The sequence below is a fragment of the Vespa velutina genome, chromosome 7 (assembly GCF_912470025.1).
Source record: "Vespa velutina chromosome 7, iVesVel2.1, whole genome shotgun sequence".
Taxonomy (NCBI): domain Eukaryota; kingdom Metazoa; phylum Arthropoda; class Insecta; order Hymenoptera; family Vespidae; genus Vespa; species Vespa velutina.
In genome coordinates, this window is record NC_062194.1 from 2,583,672 (window position 1) to 2,603,207 (window position 19,536).

The window sequence follows — 19,536 nt, forward strand, 5'->3', positions numbered from 1 at the left end:
AAACCTCGTATCGTTTTTAATTCATATCTTTTAGCACAGGAAAATAATTCATTATGATGACGAATTACTACTGGCTTTCTGTAAATGACTTTGTTTAATTTCCAAACGCGTCATTTTTGCATGACGAATGTTCTGGCTGAACATTTGTCGAACTATTATCTTAAAAGGAAACAAAAGAAAAACTTTTGTCTTGTAAATTTTGTTGACAGAAAAAAAGTATAAATTAACCTTTGTTAGACACATTATAGTAAATTGACATATGAATATCTTCAGAAGCGAAAAATATTCAATAGTACAAGGTAGCTCAAAAGATATAAACTTATAAATAAAAAGGTATTTTCTTCAACGAGTGCATATACAAAAATGCATACACAGTTTTACCTTTATTTTGTGGTGGTGTCCTCCGCATTTCACAGGGGGCTCCACTGTCTTCGGCGACGTGCGGTGCAGCGATTGACGCACTTCCGGTCGTGCGTTGCTGCTGTTGGTGTTGATACTGTGAGTGATGATTGTAGTGTTGCTGATAAAGCGACGACGAAGATTGCTGTTGTTCTTGTTGCTCATTCGATGATGTTGCCGTTGTACCAGTTGACGTAGTTGTCGTTGCTGTTGTTGTCGAAACAATTGTCGTTATAACCGGCGTTGCGTCTGGGTTCTCGATTTGGGGAGAACGATTTGGACTATCGGTAGTGATCGTCGTCGCAGTTGTCGTTGTTGTTATTGTCGTCGTCGTCGTTGTTGCTGTTACCGTACACGTAGTCGACGACTCGTTGGGCGAGTTTGCACCTGGAATGTCTGTCAACGCGAAAACAATAATGAAATTTCTTGTAAAAGAACGTAGACAAGACGATTTGTTACGAAATTTTATGAAGTGAAATATAAACCTACGTGCGTACGAATACACACACACACACACACACAGACACTGATTAGAATCAACTTAGTATCATTAGTGTTTTTGTATTGTTTCGGAATGGGATAGATAAGGTTAGAATATTTTTACATTCGTCGTGATATTCAAATAATTTATATTACGTTGGAATTTTGTACGTTTTTTTGATAAGAAATAAAAGCAAGGTCATGGTTTAATATACGACATTTGTAACGAACGACGAGGTACATTAATTCTCGAACATTTTCATAAAGGAAATCTCAACGATGACAGACAGAATTCGATATAAGTGATCAGAGAGGAAAATAAAATCCGTATTCGACGGGTTTCGCGAGGATGCAATTAACCTTGAAGGGAAAAATTCAGCTCGTATCACGGTAGAAACTTCCGGCTACTCGAGTAGATATGTTCGCACACGCACTACGTTTCCGCTAATGTAGTATCTTCCTCGTTCTTCCCTTTCGTTGTTTCGATGTTCTGGAAGCGAGGAGCCACACCAGCGGCACGAAGATCTCGTCGAAGAAGCGCGAAATCTTTACGATATTTCGATTCCTTTCGATTTCATCCAAATGGATCATCATTCTCGCGCGTCTTCGACAATTCGAATCAATTTCGGTCTGATATTACGTATCGACTTTCTTCCCATTTTCTCAATTATTAATCAAATTCTCAAATTCCGCTCTTCTTGGCTGCTATTCTATTCTATTCTTTTTTTTTCCTCTCCCCACCGTCTTTCACCACGAATCACGAAAGAGTTTTCTTCTTGTTTCGCGAACGAAAAATCAACACGAGAGAAACACAACCGTCACGCCGCAATTGTCGTTGTCCGTCGTCGTCGTTGTTAAACTCAACTTCGGGCGAGTTAAAGCGCACGTTGCGACATCTGTCGTTTAATCGACGAAAATTGCCTACACGACGTGCTCGACGTTCACCCAAGCACGGCCCTATGCAAACTGGTGGCCATGTTGTATCGTCCTGTCGATGATTGGCTCGCCTTTCTCCCCTCCGACTATCTCTGATCATCCCTTCCCCGAATCTACCTCCCACCATCACGTATCAATCGCAATAGGTTGATCCCACGAGTTTGCGCACTACTCGACATTTCCGTATTTGTGTTTCGAACGTGTCTCTGCTCTACTGTTGCCCCTTAAATCGACGCTTAAAGAATTTCCTTAGAAACGAAAGAATGAATTGTATTTTAAAATCCATTTTAAATACGTTTTATCATTCAAATATATATACTAAAAATGGAATACCGCGAATACTTTATTTTTATACCGTAAGAAACTTATTATGGCCATTGATATTAAGAGAAATATTATTCGACGATATGATTGAACGAATGACGAAACATTCTCTTATGTTCATATTAATCGTTTTTCTAATATCGTATAATATATAATACTATTTAATATTGATTACATTGACTAGTTTAAAACTCCATATTTTACACTGACGAGGTTATGTTGAACTTAAAGTCGATAATAGATTCGATCGATTCTATTCTCAAATTTCGATTAAATTATATATATTATAATAAATTTTTCTTATATACATATCATTTTACATGAAGTATTTAAGAAAAAATATTATCTAAAAAATCCATTTACTTACACTATATTAAAGCTCAAGTATATAAAGCGTTTTCATAGAATTCAATGCGTTTCCATAGAATTTCTATATAGCTCTGTATGATCTTCTTCTTTTTTTTTTTTTTTTTTTTTTTTTACACGAAAAACAAAGAAATAATAGATGTAATCGATTATAAATCATGAGATTGGAACGAACACATTCGATATGTAGACGCATGAAACTGATTTTAAAAGAGTCGTAATAATTCGCTGATAGCAAACGAAAAAGACGAGACGGATATTTACATACGTGAAAAACAAGTACACAGTACCGGTCTTTAAAGAGGATAGAACAACATAGGAGAGGAGAGAGGTCGTTCGATTATTTTGTTTTTATCATCGATTTTCTCTGATTCATAGAAAGATCAAACGATTATTCGATATGTGCACATAATTACTATCGATAAATAATGTAATATTTATAAAAATAAATAATTTTTTATTCGTTCTTTCTTCATTTTTTTTCGAATATTCGAACAAAATACAGAATGGAGCAAAAGTCTTAAGTGATTTTAAGAATCAATTAATCTTTTTCAAGACATTTTAGACTTTTTTTTTTTTTTTTTTTTTTTTTACAAGTTAGACTTGTGGTTTTATAATCCGAGGAAAAAAGAAATAACTTAAAAAGTCTCGAAAGAGAGTGATTTATTATTAAAAATTACGTAGAAAAAACTTTCGACCAATTTTGAGAAAAATATCCTTTTGATAAGAATATCGAAAATACATATCGATAAAAATGATGGAGAATGTCCTTATTTTTAAAATTAATAAAAATGTTGAATAATATATCGATATTTTCAACAATAGTATGTACATTCTTTAAGAAGAAAATGATATAAATTCTGTATTTCCGTTTTTAACAATCATCTTTGTAAAAATAATACCAGCCATGTACATACATACATGCATATACTATATACATATGTATTACTGAAAAGTTTGCGTTCAGCTTTTATCGATGCATTTATCTCGATGCATTGTTACTATCATTGAATTGAATCGAATAATTGAATTCCTATTGCTCTTGGTATTTTTTATAAATCGAAACGAAGAGAGCCGACATATGAATTTTATAAAAAAAGAAAAAAAAACTCAGACTCGTTACAATACGTTGGAAGGAACGAAGTATGTATTTTACTCTGTTAACGCTAACGTTTCATCCGCTTTAAAAGACGCGGGCGGCGCCCGATATCACCTTCTATTCTGCAATGTTTCTTAAAAATATTCTTTCTAACCTCAAAAATTAATTTATTTTATTTCGTTAATGTGTTTGTGTGTGTGTGTACTTGGGTCTTCTTTTACACGGTATTTGTTTTCATCATTGTTATTTATTCGATCAGTACTTTTAATCATTTTTAATCTTGTATTTTAAATAAACGATCGGTATTTATAATAAACCCAGACGCAACTTTGGCAATTACTTAAAATCTGGACTGACCAATTATATTACGTATTGATCTTTTATTATAAATAATAAACGAAAATATTCATATATATTTAATCATTTATTTAACAAAACACTTGTCATTAATTAACCAAAATATTAATCAAATAAATAAAAGTGATCTTTTTATACGTTTTTTTTTTTTTTTTTTATTTTTTTAAACGCGTTTTATTTACTTTTACACGATTGTAAAAATGCACACTAATTAGCTCCCAGAAAATGTCACGAAAATTTTGCATAATTTTCTTTTTTAATTTCTTTCTTTCTTTTTTTTTTTTTTCTTTTTATTTTTCTCAACAGATTAATTATTCTTTTATGTGTTTATTAAATAAAATGTTCTTAATTAATATATTTCTATATTTTAGATTGCTATTTTTATAATTTGTTATATTTATAGTATATAAATTTTATATTATTTTTTATAAATCAATTTTTTTATACGAATATTTCTTTTTGCGCCGTACACGCCCATCGTGTAAAAAAGAGACTTGATGTACCTTGTCCCTATACTTACGCATAATATATTAATGTCACATTAATATTTCCTAACTGAATAAAGCTGTAATAATTAAATGAAATTGTTTAATTTCAATACTAAAAGAAAAAAATAAATAAATAGATAATAAATGTATACATTTGCAAAATAAAAATTACGTTTGATCTATAAAATCATAGATTCAACGTGCATAAATCATTTAGGATCAAAAATTAAGAAAAATAATAATAATAATAATAATAATAATAATAATAATAATAATAATAATAATAATAATAAAAGAAAAAATTCTTCGAAATATTTCTAATGAGATGCTTCATGCTGTATCGTTACGTATCGTGTACATATATATGTATGCAATGTAGATGAGTATGAAACGTTCGTCTTTAAACCTTTGAATTCTCAACTAACTTCATGTATATTCCAGAACCTAAATTATAAAACTGCACTTGTTAGAAAACAACATTTATATAAATGATATTAAAAAACGTTACATTTTCTTTTCCAATATCTATTCGTTAATCAATGAATCATATAATTTTAAATAATAATATTATAAATCTTTGTAAACATGATGGATTCAAAGTTCCTAGGTTATTTTTAAAAATCGATTACTCTTTTTGCAACCACTTTTTAGATTAATCTTTTGTTTCTTTTTTTTTTTTTCCCTTTTTTCCTTACTTTCAAATTGTAAAACTACAAGCTTAGAAACGTTTGGCCCACCCCATATATGCCTATAAGCTATAATATCATGATGACTAAGGATCGAATGACTATACGTTGTAAGAAGCGGTATATATACGTAACGCTTTCTATCACGATATATAACATTATCTGTCCCGGTTTGACTATGCGGGTCAATCATAACGTATACGCATTCATGCGTGATTCATTTCAGTCGGTTTTGCTAGAACGAATTATTTATACGTGTTATATGTAAATAATGAACTTTACCAAATAGAAAACACGATGGTGTGTAATGACGAAATCATAATCTAAATTTTTTAAGTGCAATGTTGATCATAGAAATTTTTTTTTCTCTCTTTCTCTCTGCCTTTCTCGAGAAAAAAAAAATTGATGAGAACAAGTATTAATGAAAATATTATACAGTTTCGTTGTATTTCGTCTTAATAATTATTTTATTATGAGACAAATATTTCATAGAGCCATGAATGATCCTTAAAAGAATGATTCAAAGGACGTGGCCAAGGGAGAAAAAGGAGGAAAGGGAAAGTGCTTCTTAGTCACATAATTAACAATGGAACGAGGACTATAAAAATATATATTGCATTTATTTGAGGGTTTTTTTTTTTTTTTTTTTTTTTTTTTTTTAAGAACAACTTTTCTTGTTCGTAGAAAAAGGGAAAACATTGAGATATATATAAATAAAATTTTGATATATATTCGTCAGCGTCGTATGTATACGTCTGTTATAAGTATAGTACGTATATATGTATGTACATACAGGACAGAGAGATAGGCTGAAAAGGAAGAAGAGTCGTGGGGGGCCCTACCTCGAGTATTGATCTGTACGGAGAGTTGTGTGCGGCTAACGTTGCTACCGCTGTAACCGCCATAACCGAATATAATATTGGCCGACATATATATTATAACATATGTACGTCTTATTCGTCGTAACACCTTGTACAACAAGTGTGTGCGTGTGCGTGTGTTTGGTATGTATGTATATATACACACAGTATTATAATACTATAAATGGTGAATATATATATATATATATATCCGTCTTAATGCACATCCAATCTTTTTCTCATGTTAGAAAAATTTGAATGAAATAAATATCCGATCATAACTTACCGCTAGCAGATTCCTTCGCATTAAGATCGTAACCATTCACAAGTACTGGCCGCACACGAAAATCTTCCTTACGGCCAATCGACGATTGAACAGACGATTCTCCATTTTTATTGGTCCATCGACCTTTGGAACCTCGCTGTTGTTGCAACGTCGACGATCTCGTAGTATTCGTATTATTATTCGGTCCTGACTGACTTTCCGGACGATTTCCACCTGAAAATTGGGAAACGTTTTTTCAATGCTTATCTATTATTTTATTATATTTTTCTTTCTTTTTTCTTTTCTTTTAATCAATTTCATCGTAAGACAATGTAATATTAAAAATATTAAAGATCATTGGCGAGAGATGATTTTAAAAAATGGCCATATTCCCGGGCTATTTCTACTTATATATATATATATATGTATATATGTAAAATTGCAAATAAAAGAGATGATAAATCATCGATTTTCTCGGATAACTAATTAAGATAAACATTATTATTGACAAGATTCGAGAAAATAGGTCACTGCAATTTTGGTGAACGTTTTATAAGTCGCGCGAAGAAGGAGAAGGCATGTTAAAACGTTTTTGGAACGGATCCCGGTTGCAGAAATTCCAATGGCAGTGAGCGAGCGAGAGAGAGAGAGAGAGAGAGAGAGAGAGAGAGAGAGAGAGAGAGAGAGAGAGAGAAAATATACGTGGGCGTGCGCACGCACGCGGGCGCCATTTGGCGCGCTTCCGCGCCAATTTTCTGCGACCTGTCACATGGGTCACATAGATTGGTTGACCCTATACGCGCCGATCAGATCGAGAATGCGAATGTAACGATTCGTACCTGCGAACGAATGTAAATAAATATATCGAGAATGAGAAATCGTTCGTGTGTAAATAATCAAATATTTATTGGTAAATGCTGTTAAGAACGAGACGTATGGAATGTAATAATCGAGCTTGCTTTCGCGTATAGAGTTAAAATATGTTAGGAAGGTAAAAGGAATAAAAGGGCAAGATATTTTCTATTTATTCTGTTTTTTTTTTCTTTTTTCTTTTTCTTTTCTTTTTTTACGACGATATTGAAAACATAACTCACCCGATACCATTTCCTGAGAGGTCATTTGCAGAAGAAGCGCGAGTTGTTGTCGCTCGGACATCCGCGCAGGGTAACCGCGGAAACGACCGCTACCGCCTGCGGGCATTCCGTCCTCATAACTCATGTAACTCTTGGCAAAAGAACGCACGTGGAGTCGTCGTAATAAGATTCGAAAGAAGAAGAAGAAGAGAAGGAAGTGAAGGAGGAAGAGGAGGAGGAGGAGGAGGAGAAGGAGGAGGAAAAAGAAGAAGAAGAAGAAGAAGAGAGGTAGGAGGAAAAATAAGAAGAGGAGGAGGAAGAAGAGGGGGAGGAGGAGGAGGACGGGGAGGAGGAAAGGGTCCCTCGTATTTTGGCCCTTGTAATTTTCGTTCTCCTCGTTGTTGTCCTCCTTCTTCTCGTTCTGATTAGTGTCGCCGTTGCCACCGGCTCCGTAATCGTATCCGTCGTGTGTTTCGTCGACGTCGTCGTCGTTTTCGTCGTTGTCGGCGTCGTCCTTCTCCTTTTCCTTCTTTTTATTGTTGACGTTGACGTTGACGTCGACGTCGCCGTCGCCGTCCTCGTCGGCGTCGACGGCGTCGTCGTCGTCGTTGTTGTTGTTGTTATTCCGTTCGCACTCGTCGTCGTAGCCGTTGCCGTTGTTGTCGCCGTTTTCCTCCTTTTCCTTCTGTTTAGTATCGTCGGGGCCGTTGTTGTAGTCGCCACCTTTACTTTTACCGACAACGCTCACGACCTTGTCGTTCTCTTCTTGTATTACTTTTTTCTTTTCCCCTTTCTTTCTTTCTTTCTTTCTTTCTTTCTTCCTTCCTTTTCTTTCTTCTTCCTTCACCTCCTACTCCTCCTTCACTTCCTCTTCCTTTTTCTCTTCTTCTTCCTCTTCCTCTTCTTCGTTCTCTTCGTTCGTCTTATTAGCGTTCCGTTGTACCCGCGATCGTGGCCCGCCACGAGCGAATATAACCTAGAAGCACACGATCGGTTCACGCCATTTTGATGTGCCGCGCGCGCACTGATACGTCCGATCAACGGTCACGCGATACGCGAGCATTTACACGCGCCAAAGTCGATCGCGCCTTACGAATCGTTCTCGTTCCTCCGATACTTTTTGCCCGCTCGTTGCACTCTACGTTTTTCGACAAGATGATGTGCTTTCACAGGACGACACGTTAGTGTGGTGTAACGCGCGCGAGTGCTGAATCCCCTCCCCCGCCCTCGCTCATGCAAACGCCGTTTTGCGACTTGAGCTACGAGAACATAATATGACGCAACAACGAAACGTTTTTGTGATCTTTTTTTTCAGTTGGTACGACTGGATCGCTGTGCTAAACACAAAGGCGGTATTTTCAAATTATCAGTAATATAAATACGTGCGTACGAATGAGATCTGCATACGTAGTATGAAAATATTACTAAAAATATTGTACTTTTTTATTTCTATTTCTTTTTTTTTTTTTTTATTTTTGTTTTATATATCGTTGTTATATCCGAGTGATTTTTATCTAATCAATGTACTAATCAATGTACTGAAAGAAAGTCTTGGGCAAAGTAAGATAATATTAACACGGTAACAATAGTAAATTAATTTTAATCGTATACATTTTACATATTTTTTTTACTTTCTTTAGATTTTAATGTTGTTCTAAGAAAAACAAAAAAAAATATCTATTTGAATCGTTAGAATCATAACAGATATAAAAGAAAATTTTTAAAACTAAGATAAATTATAGTCTGATTTATGATGAACTTTGTAAAGAATATATTGCATACCGGTGTTCCATAATATATTATGGATCATATTGGGTCGTCATAAATATTTGTTTCATATCTTCTGTTTTTTTTTTCTGTAAAATGACAAAGGATAACTAATCAAATTTATATTTCTTTTTTCTTTCCATTTACTTTTTCTTTTTTTTTTTTTTTTGTATCCCACATGCACTTGCACAGTATCTTCCTTATATAAGTCTTATGACTTGTGTTTATTGTAATGATATTACAATTTAATTATGAATAATTATATAAGAACGCATTCGTTAATTGCATCTAACTTATTAGCTATCTACAATTAACATTATAGAAAATACATAGTGATTTTCTTGTTGCTCAACAAACTCATTCATTACATACAAATTGTTTTTCGTTAATTGACTTTTCGAATACTGCAAATCGTATATAAATTTTGTCCCTCTTTAATGAGTAGTTTTATAGCGATAAATATTATGAAAACACCAATAACTATGCACAGAGCATTATATGAATCATGTATGAAGTAATTTATTTTATTTATTAGATTTGTTTTATTTATGAACTGTGTTCATCAATGTGTATGTAACGATTTTAATGATGTCTCAAAGTACAATATGATTTTTATCGAATGCCAAAGTATAATATTTCTATAATTCTTTATAAATGGTTATATTAGTAAAATATGTTTGTCCAATTAATTTCAACTATTTTATGGAATAATGTAAAAGATTGCTCAAGAAATAATTCCAAATCTAATCTGTATAGTCTGTTTCTATATTTCTGCATTATATATATATATATATATATATATATATATTTATATATATATATATTTATATATATATAAATCCCATAAACAATTGTCACTACACTTAGTAAATTAAAATCTGACAGTCATAGATATAAAATAATTAATTCTGAACTTATATGCATTTACTCAGTATCGTATACAGTCTTCACAAAACATTTGCTGAAAGTTTGATCCAGCAATATGACTAAACTATCTTATATAACTAAATGATCATTGTTCGACAAGAAACTTACAGGAGACATGATTATTCTTTGATAGCAATTAGTCTGCACACTTGAACAATGAGACATAGATAATGCTGTTTTTCGAATTGTGAAATTTATGTGCACTGTCGTATATAAAATTCATTATTATAATGGTAATATTCATATGTTTATATAATTTTATAATAAAGGTGGACACAACACATTTGACATAAATTATTTATATAAATGTAAAGAGTTATACCAAATTTTTAATTACAAAATAAAACATATTATACGCATACATCTTCACATATGCATAACACAATTTATTCTGATTTTATCATAGAAAATGGTGTGCACAATGTTTTTTTCTTTTTTTTTTCTTTTTTTGATAATAAAAAAAATTCTTGGCATTTTCATCCTTATGAAATTTTTTATGCGATGCTGAAATGGGAAGATAATTATATACCATAGAGGGTAATTTGTATATCTATATGGCATAAAATTTTCAAAAAGTAGTAATTGGACAGAATGGTCATGTAACTCCAGGCAATTTTAATTAATTATTATTTCCACAATGAATTTTTGGTTAGTCCCATCTCATTGGTCTATTGATTAAGACAAATATCTTAAGAGTTAGAAAATGAATTTTTTTCAATGAAATCTTTGTCCATGCTTTCTCTTGCTTTCTTCATGTATATCATATACATATAATGTTAGTTCGATATTTGAAAGACTAGTAGTATTATAATATATTTAATTGTTAATGTTTGTTACTGCAATCATTCATTGATGCAATGTCTGACCATGCTGCATTAACAATAAAAAAAATTTTTAAATCTATATGGAAGGAAGCAAGGATAAATTAAAATGAGTTTATTCCAATAAAATATAATAAATTTTTTTTTTTAATAACATGAACTTCTTGCATCTAATATAGATAAGGTACATCAAAAGCACTAGCAGACTTTGCATCAAAACAGAATGAACATTTTATTGGAGAAGATCAGCTAAGCATTTTAAGATTTTATTTTGGGAAATGGATATTCTACTTATTGTGTAGGTCAATGATTATAGCAATTATTAGTTTGATTAATCATTAATTCATAAAATGTATTTCACTGAATTTCAGTGATGTAATAGTATAGTTACTTTACTTTCAGACAAGTCGAAGAATGGCAGGTTATAGCAATACACAAAGAGAATTTCAAGTTCTCCATGGTGTAATTTTTACTCATGATTGTTTATAACAGCTACACTATATAATAGTTATATTAATGATTGTTAATAAAAAAAATTTTTTAAATAATCTTATGCAGACACATAGGTACATAAGGGCAATTTAACTGTAATTTCATCATGCTATGGTTAATGTAATTTGTACTAAAAAATTTAATGCTTCAACGTCAATTTTACAAACATTTTGCATGTCATATATTATACTTAATTCATGTACTGCAGATTTAACATTGATAACATTTTCTTTTTTTTTTTATTGCTAAGAAATCATCAAAACAATAATTTGCTAATTAATGTCAAGATGAATCATATTAGTCTCACTATAATCTATACTTCAAATATCTATCTACACGAACATCTTCAAGAGATACTGTCTGTAATTACAATAATGATGAAACTATGATAATGAAAATGGTCAATGAAATCAATGAAGATAATGTAGTATAGTTATAGCTAATAATTAGCATAGTTGACTCTTAAATATACTTTTTACAATGTATACTACCTCGGAACAATGTATAACTTCCAGCGGAATGTCTACCAACTTTTCTATCTTCATCATTTGGATGATAAAGGGAAATATTTTTCCCAAGTTGAGTATATGCTTATTAAAACCAGCTCAAATAGCTTTTAGTTTTTTTTTTTTTTTTGGTTTTTCTTTTTTTTTCTTTTTTTCTTTTTTTTTTTTTTTAATGTTAGATGCTACCTTTCAATTATAAGAAATAAAATGAACTTGCCTCTTGTGTGTGATTTAATTTTAATATATATATATATATATATATATATATATATATATATATATATATATATATATTCATAATGAAAGAATTTATAATTTTAAATTGCACCAAAAGAATTCCTAAAAAATCAATTAAATAAAGTAATTGAAACTGACCATGAATATGAATGATATTACTCGGCTTTTTGCACAATTATTATTATTATTTTTTTTTTAATAATTAAAAGTTATCTAACTATAATGAACGAAGATATCGCGCTTCGCTTTTCTCAATCTAAATCTTTCTTTAATCGTCTATTTCTATAACGTCGAGAGTTTCTCTACCAGTCTTTTCTTCTTCTCCATATCTAGGCTTTTTTAAAATCGTCATATTGAACCCTGTGTATGACTGTGTATAATTTTATTTTAAATCCTTAGTAAACACACGAGCATATCATATCTGACTTGAGCCGCGCGGGCGCACTAAGTTTTTTTTTCGCCGGATTCATATTAGCGTATCTTAGCAAAATTTGGCGTATGGCACAAATTAATGTGGCACGCACATTATGTTACCACTTAGTTTTCTTAGTCAGAACATATTTTTTTTTTTCTTTTTCTTTTTTACTTTTCTTCCATATAGGCGCAGGGAAGACTTTAATATATTATCACTCGTTATTTTCTTCCTTTGTTCAGTCATCATCTTTATGATCGTATTTCTTCCTAATTTGATACTTAATATTTTCAATGTTAAATCTTAACAATGTGCAAATATTTATATGTAATACTTGAAACCGATAAACGTTAAAACTTATGGCTTTTGATTTATTTATGTAGAAGGAAAAAAGTAATATCGCGGTGTAACGATTATAATAACTTCAATACGATCATCATTATAACTTTTCGCATACAATGAAAATAGAATTCCGTTAAAGCCTTCTTTTTTTTCTTTTTTCTTTTTTTTGTTTTTTGTTTTTTGCGTAAGAACAAACGTTGAAATTTTGGCTGAGTTTATATAACTTGCACTTGCCCGTGTTTTCACATCATAGGTCAGAAGAATACTTGCATCTTTTCGATCTTTCAATTCAAGAACCAAGTGTCATCAGCGGAGCACTGGTACTTTGTAGAAAGAGTTGCATCGTGTCGTCGATCGTTGTTGATGTTGATGGTACCATGGTTGATTCTTCTTTTTCTACCATAAGCTAAAGCCTCCAGAGGCTGGATCTTCGGGCTCCTGATGCTGATCCTGTCATACATAGATAGCGATTCCGTCAGATCCAACCTACGATGGATTTCCTATTCTTACGAATGTGCATAATCTCGATCATGGGGCCTTATTAATAATAATAATCATAATGATGTTTATAACGTGACAATGAGAATTAATAATAATAGTAATAATAATAATAATAGTAATAATAATAATAAAAAATATTAATAATAAATTATAAATAAATAATAATAAAAATGATGATGATAAAGATGATGATGATGAGATGAAGTTTATGGTTACTTTTTAAATTTAAGCATTATATTTTTTAATAATGATAAATAGTCAAAAAATATTGCCTCCCGAAAGACGAAAAAAAAAAGAGAAGAAAAGAAAAGAAATCAAAATAAATAGTAAAATAAGTGAGTATTATCTTGATATATCTTTCTCTTAGAAAATAACTGTAACGCGTGCGGGGACTTGTACTATACATTTCTTCTTTTCTCTCTCTCTCTCTCTCTCTCTCTCTCTCTCTCTCTCTCTCACTCTCACTCCCTCTTTATCACTCTCTCTCTCTCTCTCTCAATTCCTGTATCTAAATCCCTCTATCTATGGTTGTACCGACCAGCATGAGAAGCGGCAACCATCTCTATGGGCAGAGAACCTCGTCGTTTTACGAGAGGTTCAGGAATAGAATCTCTCTTTCCAAGTTCTCTCTTCCATTTATGGGACGTTCCAATGTCATTTCCTTCGACGATACCTCCTGCGAACATCTCTGGTCCACCGCTACTTCTTCTTTTTAAGACTTTCTTCCGGTTACGTGGTTTCCCATTGACGTTACTCTTGTTAAATAATTCTCGTCTTAACTCTGATATATCTGCTGGTATGGAACCCCTCCTAGGTGATGGCATACCGGGAACAGAAGCAATACTATCAAATGCTCTGTTTGTTCCATTATTGTTACTACTTTCTGTATTATTGTTATTGTTATTGTTATTATTGATCAGCGGGAAATTTTCTCTTTCATCTGAAAAACAAAAAAGAAACAAAAATTCATTGTGATTTAACGAGACATAAATGCGCGTGTGCATATACATATATACATGAACACACACACACATGTATTTGTGAAAGTTAGAAGAATAAATTTTTGTTAAAGTTACACACTGGGTAAAGAAAACACATTGCCAAGAATATTCCTCAATGCAGCTTCCTGCGGAAGACTAGCTCTTCTGGGTGCGGGAAGATTTTCTTCTCGTGGTCCCAGTGCTAAACGATTGAATCCTCCTTCTAAATATAATAAAAAAGTATTTCTTAAATAATTTAAATTTTCGTAAGAGATTTATACGATAAATTTTATGGAACGATTATAATACTTGTTAAATTATCTTGATGCCTAGTAATGTCGGCTGGTACGGAACCACGTCTGCAACTATGATCTACTTTTTGTGGCATAGAAATCATTGTGAAATCATCTAGTCTTGATAATAATGCAACTGGAGCTGATCCACGTCTCTTTTCCCAGCCCTAAACATATTTACAGATAACAATATTCGTTTTATGATTTTCCCTTCTTTTTTCGAATCTTTCATTTTTCCTTTTTACTTTTTATTATAATTTTATTATTATATATGTATAGTGCGATTCAATGATAAACTTACCTGACTATTTCTTCGAGATAAAGAGATATTTTTTCCGGATTCTTCGAAGCCTCGTGGATCGACATTCTCTTTCATTTGCACATCGAAACTTAGTTTGGCGATCTTGAAAACTTTCTCCCTCACATAATCAGAATCCTTTTTATTAGTTGAGGTTAAACTTTCACCATTCGAATCACCGATGCTCCTTCTTGGTTCACTACCACTATCGCTCGAAGAGGATACACTTTGAACCCGTGGAGGTGAGTCGGGAGGACTGCCAATGAAAAATTTATGAGTGCTAAGCTCAGAAGATACAGGTATCGTAGTGAATCGTCTACCGGTATTATCAGTCAACGGTTTGGATTCGGTTACAGGAGTTGAATATCTACGTAATTCCGAATCCGTGTTTTTAATTTTAATATGATGGGTTAACGTATAGTGTTCCGATATTTTGCTCGCCAAAATAGTTCGTATTTCATCAGACGGTAACTTCGTCGGACTAGGCTTAATCTCAATGTTGGATTCTATCTTTTGTATATCACCGATCGAATCCTTATTGCTGTGGGAGCCAGTTAAAGAAGCATAAAATACTTCGGTAGAGTCAGATCCCTGAGCCGAAGATGGTCGTTTATGTCGATGTTTCGAATTCGTTTCGTCGTTACGAACGACTTGCATGGAGTGACGCCTTGGATATTCAGTATTAAGATTAGACTCTAATTTTTGTCTATTTAATTCTGCGAAAGTCGAGGTTCTCTTTCTGCATAATATATCAGACGAAAGAGATTCTCTCGATGACTTAATGCCAGTTGTTTTCTTAAATGAAATTACATCCATGTCTAGAATCGGAGGTGTTCCACACCGACCACCGGAACAAGATTTATCTTTTGTAGGACTCGAAGAAGAACTGGAAATACTATCGGCCTCCATTAAAATCTGCGTGTAACATTGAGACAATTCTGCCGTTGTTGACATATATCTCATTCTAGCGTATGGTTGCAATGGCGGGAAGGTTTGTTGTCTCGTCAATTGTTTCGTTTGCGTAGCAACTTTCTGATTGTCTGACTGAAGGACCGTACTTAATCTCGATGCTTCGGTACTATTGGTTATACTAGCTATACTAGGCTCCGGTAATAGATTTTCAGCGCTGACAGGTCTCTCAACGACAGTAGATTTTTCCGACGATTCTCCTCCTATAATACTCGTTTTTGACGATAACAATGACAATGTACTTGGTTCCAAAGGATTTTGTTCCTTCAATTTAATCGTATGATTCTTCAATTTACTGTGTTCGCTTGGAAAACTATCTCTCCTGTCTGTATTTCGAATCGATAGGGATAATGGTTTCGATACGCTAAGAGGTACAGAATGACGTCTACCGACTCGACCGAATATTGTTTTCCCTGGCAAACTGGACCTTTTAGTACCTTGTATGTATGACGTTGGAATTAATAAATCTATGCTACCTGAATCATCATCCCCGGTGATTTCTTCCCCAGAACTAATAACATCTATTTCCTCCAATTCCGAAATTTCTGTTTCCGTATCTTCGGTGGTTTCTTGGGTTATAAGTGTTTCCCATTTTTTCTGATTACTACGTAGATATTCCATCAAGGAAACGCTTAAACCATCACCAAGAAAACGATGCCATTCTTCGTAAAGAGGCGTAACGACGAATTTGAAAAATCCAACTTGAATCTTTGGAATACTTGTCGAGTGTCGATCGCACAATGGCGTTACTGGTAAATTAAGGCGACGTTCGTAATCACCTTGTCGAAAGAATTCTTCGCAGACTTTGTAGGACCATTTCCTTGATATATCCCAGGGCCTACATGGATTCGATATATCGGCACATTTTAATGCTATCTGCAATATGAAATGACGATCCTCGGATTTCTTCATATCAAGAATATTTTCATCCAGATAATGCTGGAAAAATGAAAGAGGGCGGATTGTCAAATATCTTTATCATCTCTCTCTCTCTCTCTCTCTCTCTCTTTTGCTCTCTTGATATTCGATATGAAATGTAAATAAAGGATTTACCCTAAAACATGTAAGGAATTCCTGTTGCCTCGTGATATCCGTAGCCAAAATCAACGAACTGATATGATGTTGAAGTTCCGATTTTATTTCACCTGGTAATTGATCGGAAACACCGCTTTCTATAAGACATCCGATGGCAGACCTCCAGTGATGATTCTCCAGAACCGACGTATTCTGAAGACAATGAGCGAAGATTTCACGTATATTGTGGAATACACTGGATATTCTGCAACGACGAATCGTCGAAATTCGTTTTATACATTTTTATTTCCCTATCATGGAGAGTCATTTTCACCTGATATAATGCAGCCAGATGATTACTCGTTGCGACTAAGAACGGTTGATTAACACCTGGATGATCCAAATCGTGGGTTACCGCAGCTATCAAGGAAGCCATAATTTCTAAATGGGTTAAGTGCGTTCGAATCTGCAATTCCATGGCATAGATAGATCAAATTATTGTTATCCTTTCGTTGGCTGAAAATGTGATAGAAAAAGAAGGAAGAGGGAAAAAAACAGAAAAAAGAAGGAAAGAAAGAGAAAAAGAAACGAAAAAAAAAAAAAACAAAAAGATTCAAAGTTTCGTTGAGAGCAATTGGGGATACTCACTTTTTCCTCTTGGAGGAAACAATGCATCGCCTGAGTAACATCCGTGGCGTGTATACTGTTGTGGTAAGGATTTGTACTGTGATAACCCTCTTCGATAAAAGCTTCAATTGCAAAATTGCAAGTAACCAAGACGATTAATAAAAAAGAAGATAAAATCACATTTCATAAATAATTTTTTAATCTTTATAATTATTTTCATAATGATCAATATCATTTAATTCTTACCGAAGAGTTTCCAAACCGTAACGACATCTAAATTAAAATATTCAAGGAGCCCGTACCAATGAAATAGATGAACGCATAATACTGGCAGAGAACGTCCTGAAAAATCAAATATCGTATACCATATTACGCAGATAGAATTACGAAAATGTATGGTGTTATTCGATTCATGCTTTTTATAAATTTAGACTTTTATTATAGAAATGACATTATACTACAAATAGAAATAGATCGATATTAAGTTGTTACGTAAAAATGATATATTATGTTCTTTGAAATGTTTAACTGAAAATAAATATTTGATACGATATATGTATATACATATATCAGAGGTTAAGCATTTTTCACTGAAAAAGGGCATTTCATATTAATTTAATTTTATTGAAGGAAAACTTGTAAGTTCTAAGGAACATTCAATAAATATTTTTACATTTTAAACGAATTCGGTAATACAACATTTTAATCATTATCTTTTATAATCATTTTATTTATTTATTTTTTATTACTTTTTTTTCCTTTTTTTTTTTTTTCAATATCCAACGAAACGGCGAATACTTATAAAGCGTGCCCCTTGTTAAGCCACCCTCCGACATATGTAATATTACATGAGATGCAATGAAATTTTCTAATAAATTTTATTTCAAGATATAGCTCGAAGAAAATCATATGAAAGAAAAAGCAATTTTCGCACGTCACTCACCACCCGTAACTGTTTCCAACGTGAAAGCGTTAAATCGCCAGTTTCCGGCTTTTTGCAAAATACACTGTAAGAAATAATCAAAAAAAGAAAAAAAAAAAAAAAAAAAAAAAAAAAAAAATAAAAAAAAAATAAAGTGTCAGAGTTTTAATAGACAGAGATAGATATATGATTGATTAATAATAGAGAGAAAAGAACAAAGAATTAAAGTAAGTACATGGACTAGAGGGAATGGGAGTGGGGAATGGGAATATAGGAGTGGATATTAGTAGAAGGGACATAGTGGGATGCTATGCGTGTACGATATATAAAAAGATCTCATAATTGTGATAATATCGCAATTACTCGTTACGAGTAATTAGTAATTAGTAATTAATAAGTCTTATCGAGAGAATCGCATGTCACCGTTGATAGGGAATTATACGTTTTTCTAGTACTCGTATGCTCGCGAGGATGAATTGTTACGCGATACGATGATGGAGTGGGGGTATAGTAGGGATGGACGGACATGTGGGGAAAGGAGGGGAGACGATGGTAAGGGAAGTATAATGTAATTAATACTAATTACGTGGTATACATTTATATAGATATCTCGCTATAAATGATAAAAAAAAAATGTCATATTTTATTTTATTTTTTTTTTTTTATTTCTTTTTTCTTTTCATTAATCAAAGACTTTTAATAAGGCAAAACTCTCTGTTTTACTGCGAAGTAAAAGGTACGTTCAAAATGTAAATATATATATATATATATATATATATATATATATATATATATATATATATATATTTATATATACACACATAAACGTACACAGTAGAATGAATAATTACAACTTTTTGCTATGCTTGCTCTATATTAGTAGTGTGCGTAACAAAGTGAAGAAAAAAGAAACAAAAAAAAAAAGATAAAAAAAAAAGAAATTATATTTACTACAGTTGCATTTAACGAGCATCTCTAGAAGTTATATTACTATAGTGAGGAGCGTGGTGTGTATACAGATGGAAAAGCTTGCGTGTTGAGAGAGAAAGAGAGAAAGATAAAAAATGGGAGAAAGAGAAAAAAGGAATGAGAGAG

General features: G+C 32.4%; 2 protein-coding genes and 1 long non-coding RNA gene across 23 annotated transcripts in view; all 3 read right to left on the reverse strand.

Moving 5' to 3' along the window:
- LOC124950670 (cell wall protein IFF6) overlaps positions 1-8,619 on the reverse strand; it is a 17,245-nt gene extending 8,626 nt beyond the window's left edge. For 4 of the 6 annotated variants that reach the window (XM_047497676.1, XM_047497675.1, XM_047497672.1 and 1 more), the window contains exons 1-3: positions 7,355-8,176; positions 6,282-6,494; positions 382-795 (exon numbers count right to left, since the gene is read on the reverse strand). In XM_047497676.1, the coding sequence (XP_047353632.1) occupies positions 382-795; positions 6,282-6,494; positions 7,355-7,478 (751 nt within the window). In that variant the 5' untranslated portion in view covers positions 7,479-8,176. Of the gene's footprint in view, positions 1-381; positions 796-6,281; positions 6,495-7,354 lie in introns of all 6 variants that reach the window. The other 2 variants (XM_047497674.1, XM_047497677.1) reach the window with 2 other exon arrangements.
- LOC124950674 lies at positions 1,451-6,275 on the reverse strand. Its single transcript, XR_007101411.1, has 2 exons — positions 2,507-6,275; positions 1,451-2,063 (listed from the first exon to the last, which is right to left on the reverse strand). It is a non-coding gene; the product is annotated as an uncharacterized LOC124950674 (long non-coding RNA).
- Positions 8,620-12,362: 3,743 nt separating the features above from the next.
- The window catches only part of LOC124950675, a 40,544-nt gene continuing 33,370 nt past the window's right edge, over positions 12,363-19,536 (reverse strand). For 15 of the 16 annotated variants that reach the window (XM_047497694.1, XM_047497695.1, XM_047497697.1 and 12 more), the window contains 10 exons: positions 18,463-18,526; positions 17,766-17,861; positions 17,541-17,641; positions 17,227-17,358; positions 16,932-17,105; positions 14,913-16,817; positions 14,628-14,778; positions 14,419-14,541; positions 13,877-14,278; positions 12,363-13,287 (listed from right to left, as the gene is read on the reverse strand). In XM_047497694.1, the coding sequence (XP_047353650.1) occupies positions 13,244-13,287; positions 13,877-14,278; positions 14,419-14,541; positions 14,628-14,778; positions 14,913-16,817; positions 16,932-17,105; positions 17,227-17,358; positions 17,541-17,641; positions 17,766-17,861; positions 18,463-18,526 (3,192 nt within the window). In that variant the 3' untranslated portion in view covers positions 12,363-13,243. Of the gene's footprint in view, positions 13,324-13,876; positions 14,279-14,418; positions 14,542-14,627; positions 14,779-14,912; positions 16,818-16,931; positions 17,106-17,226; positions 17,359-17,540; positions 17,642-17,765; positions 17,862-18,462; positions 18,527-19,536 lie in introns of all 16 variants that reach the window. The other variant, XM_047497691.1, reaches the window with a different exon arrangement.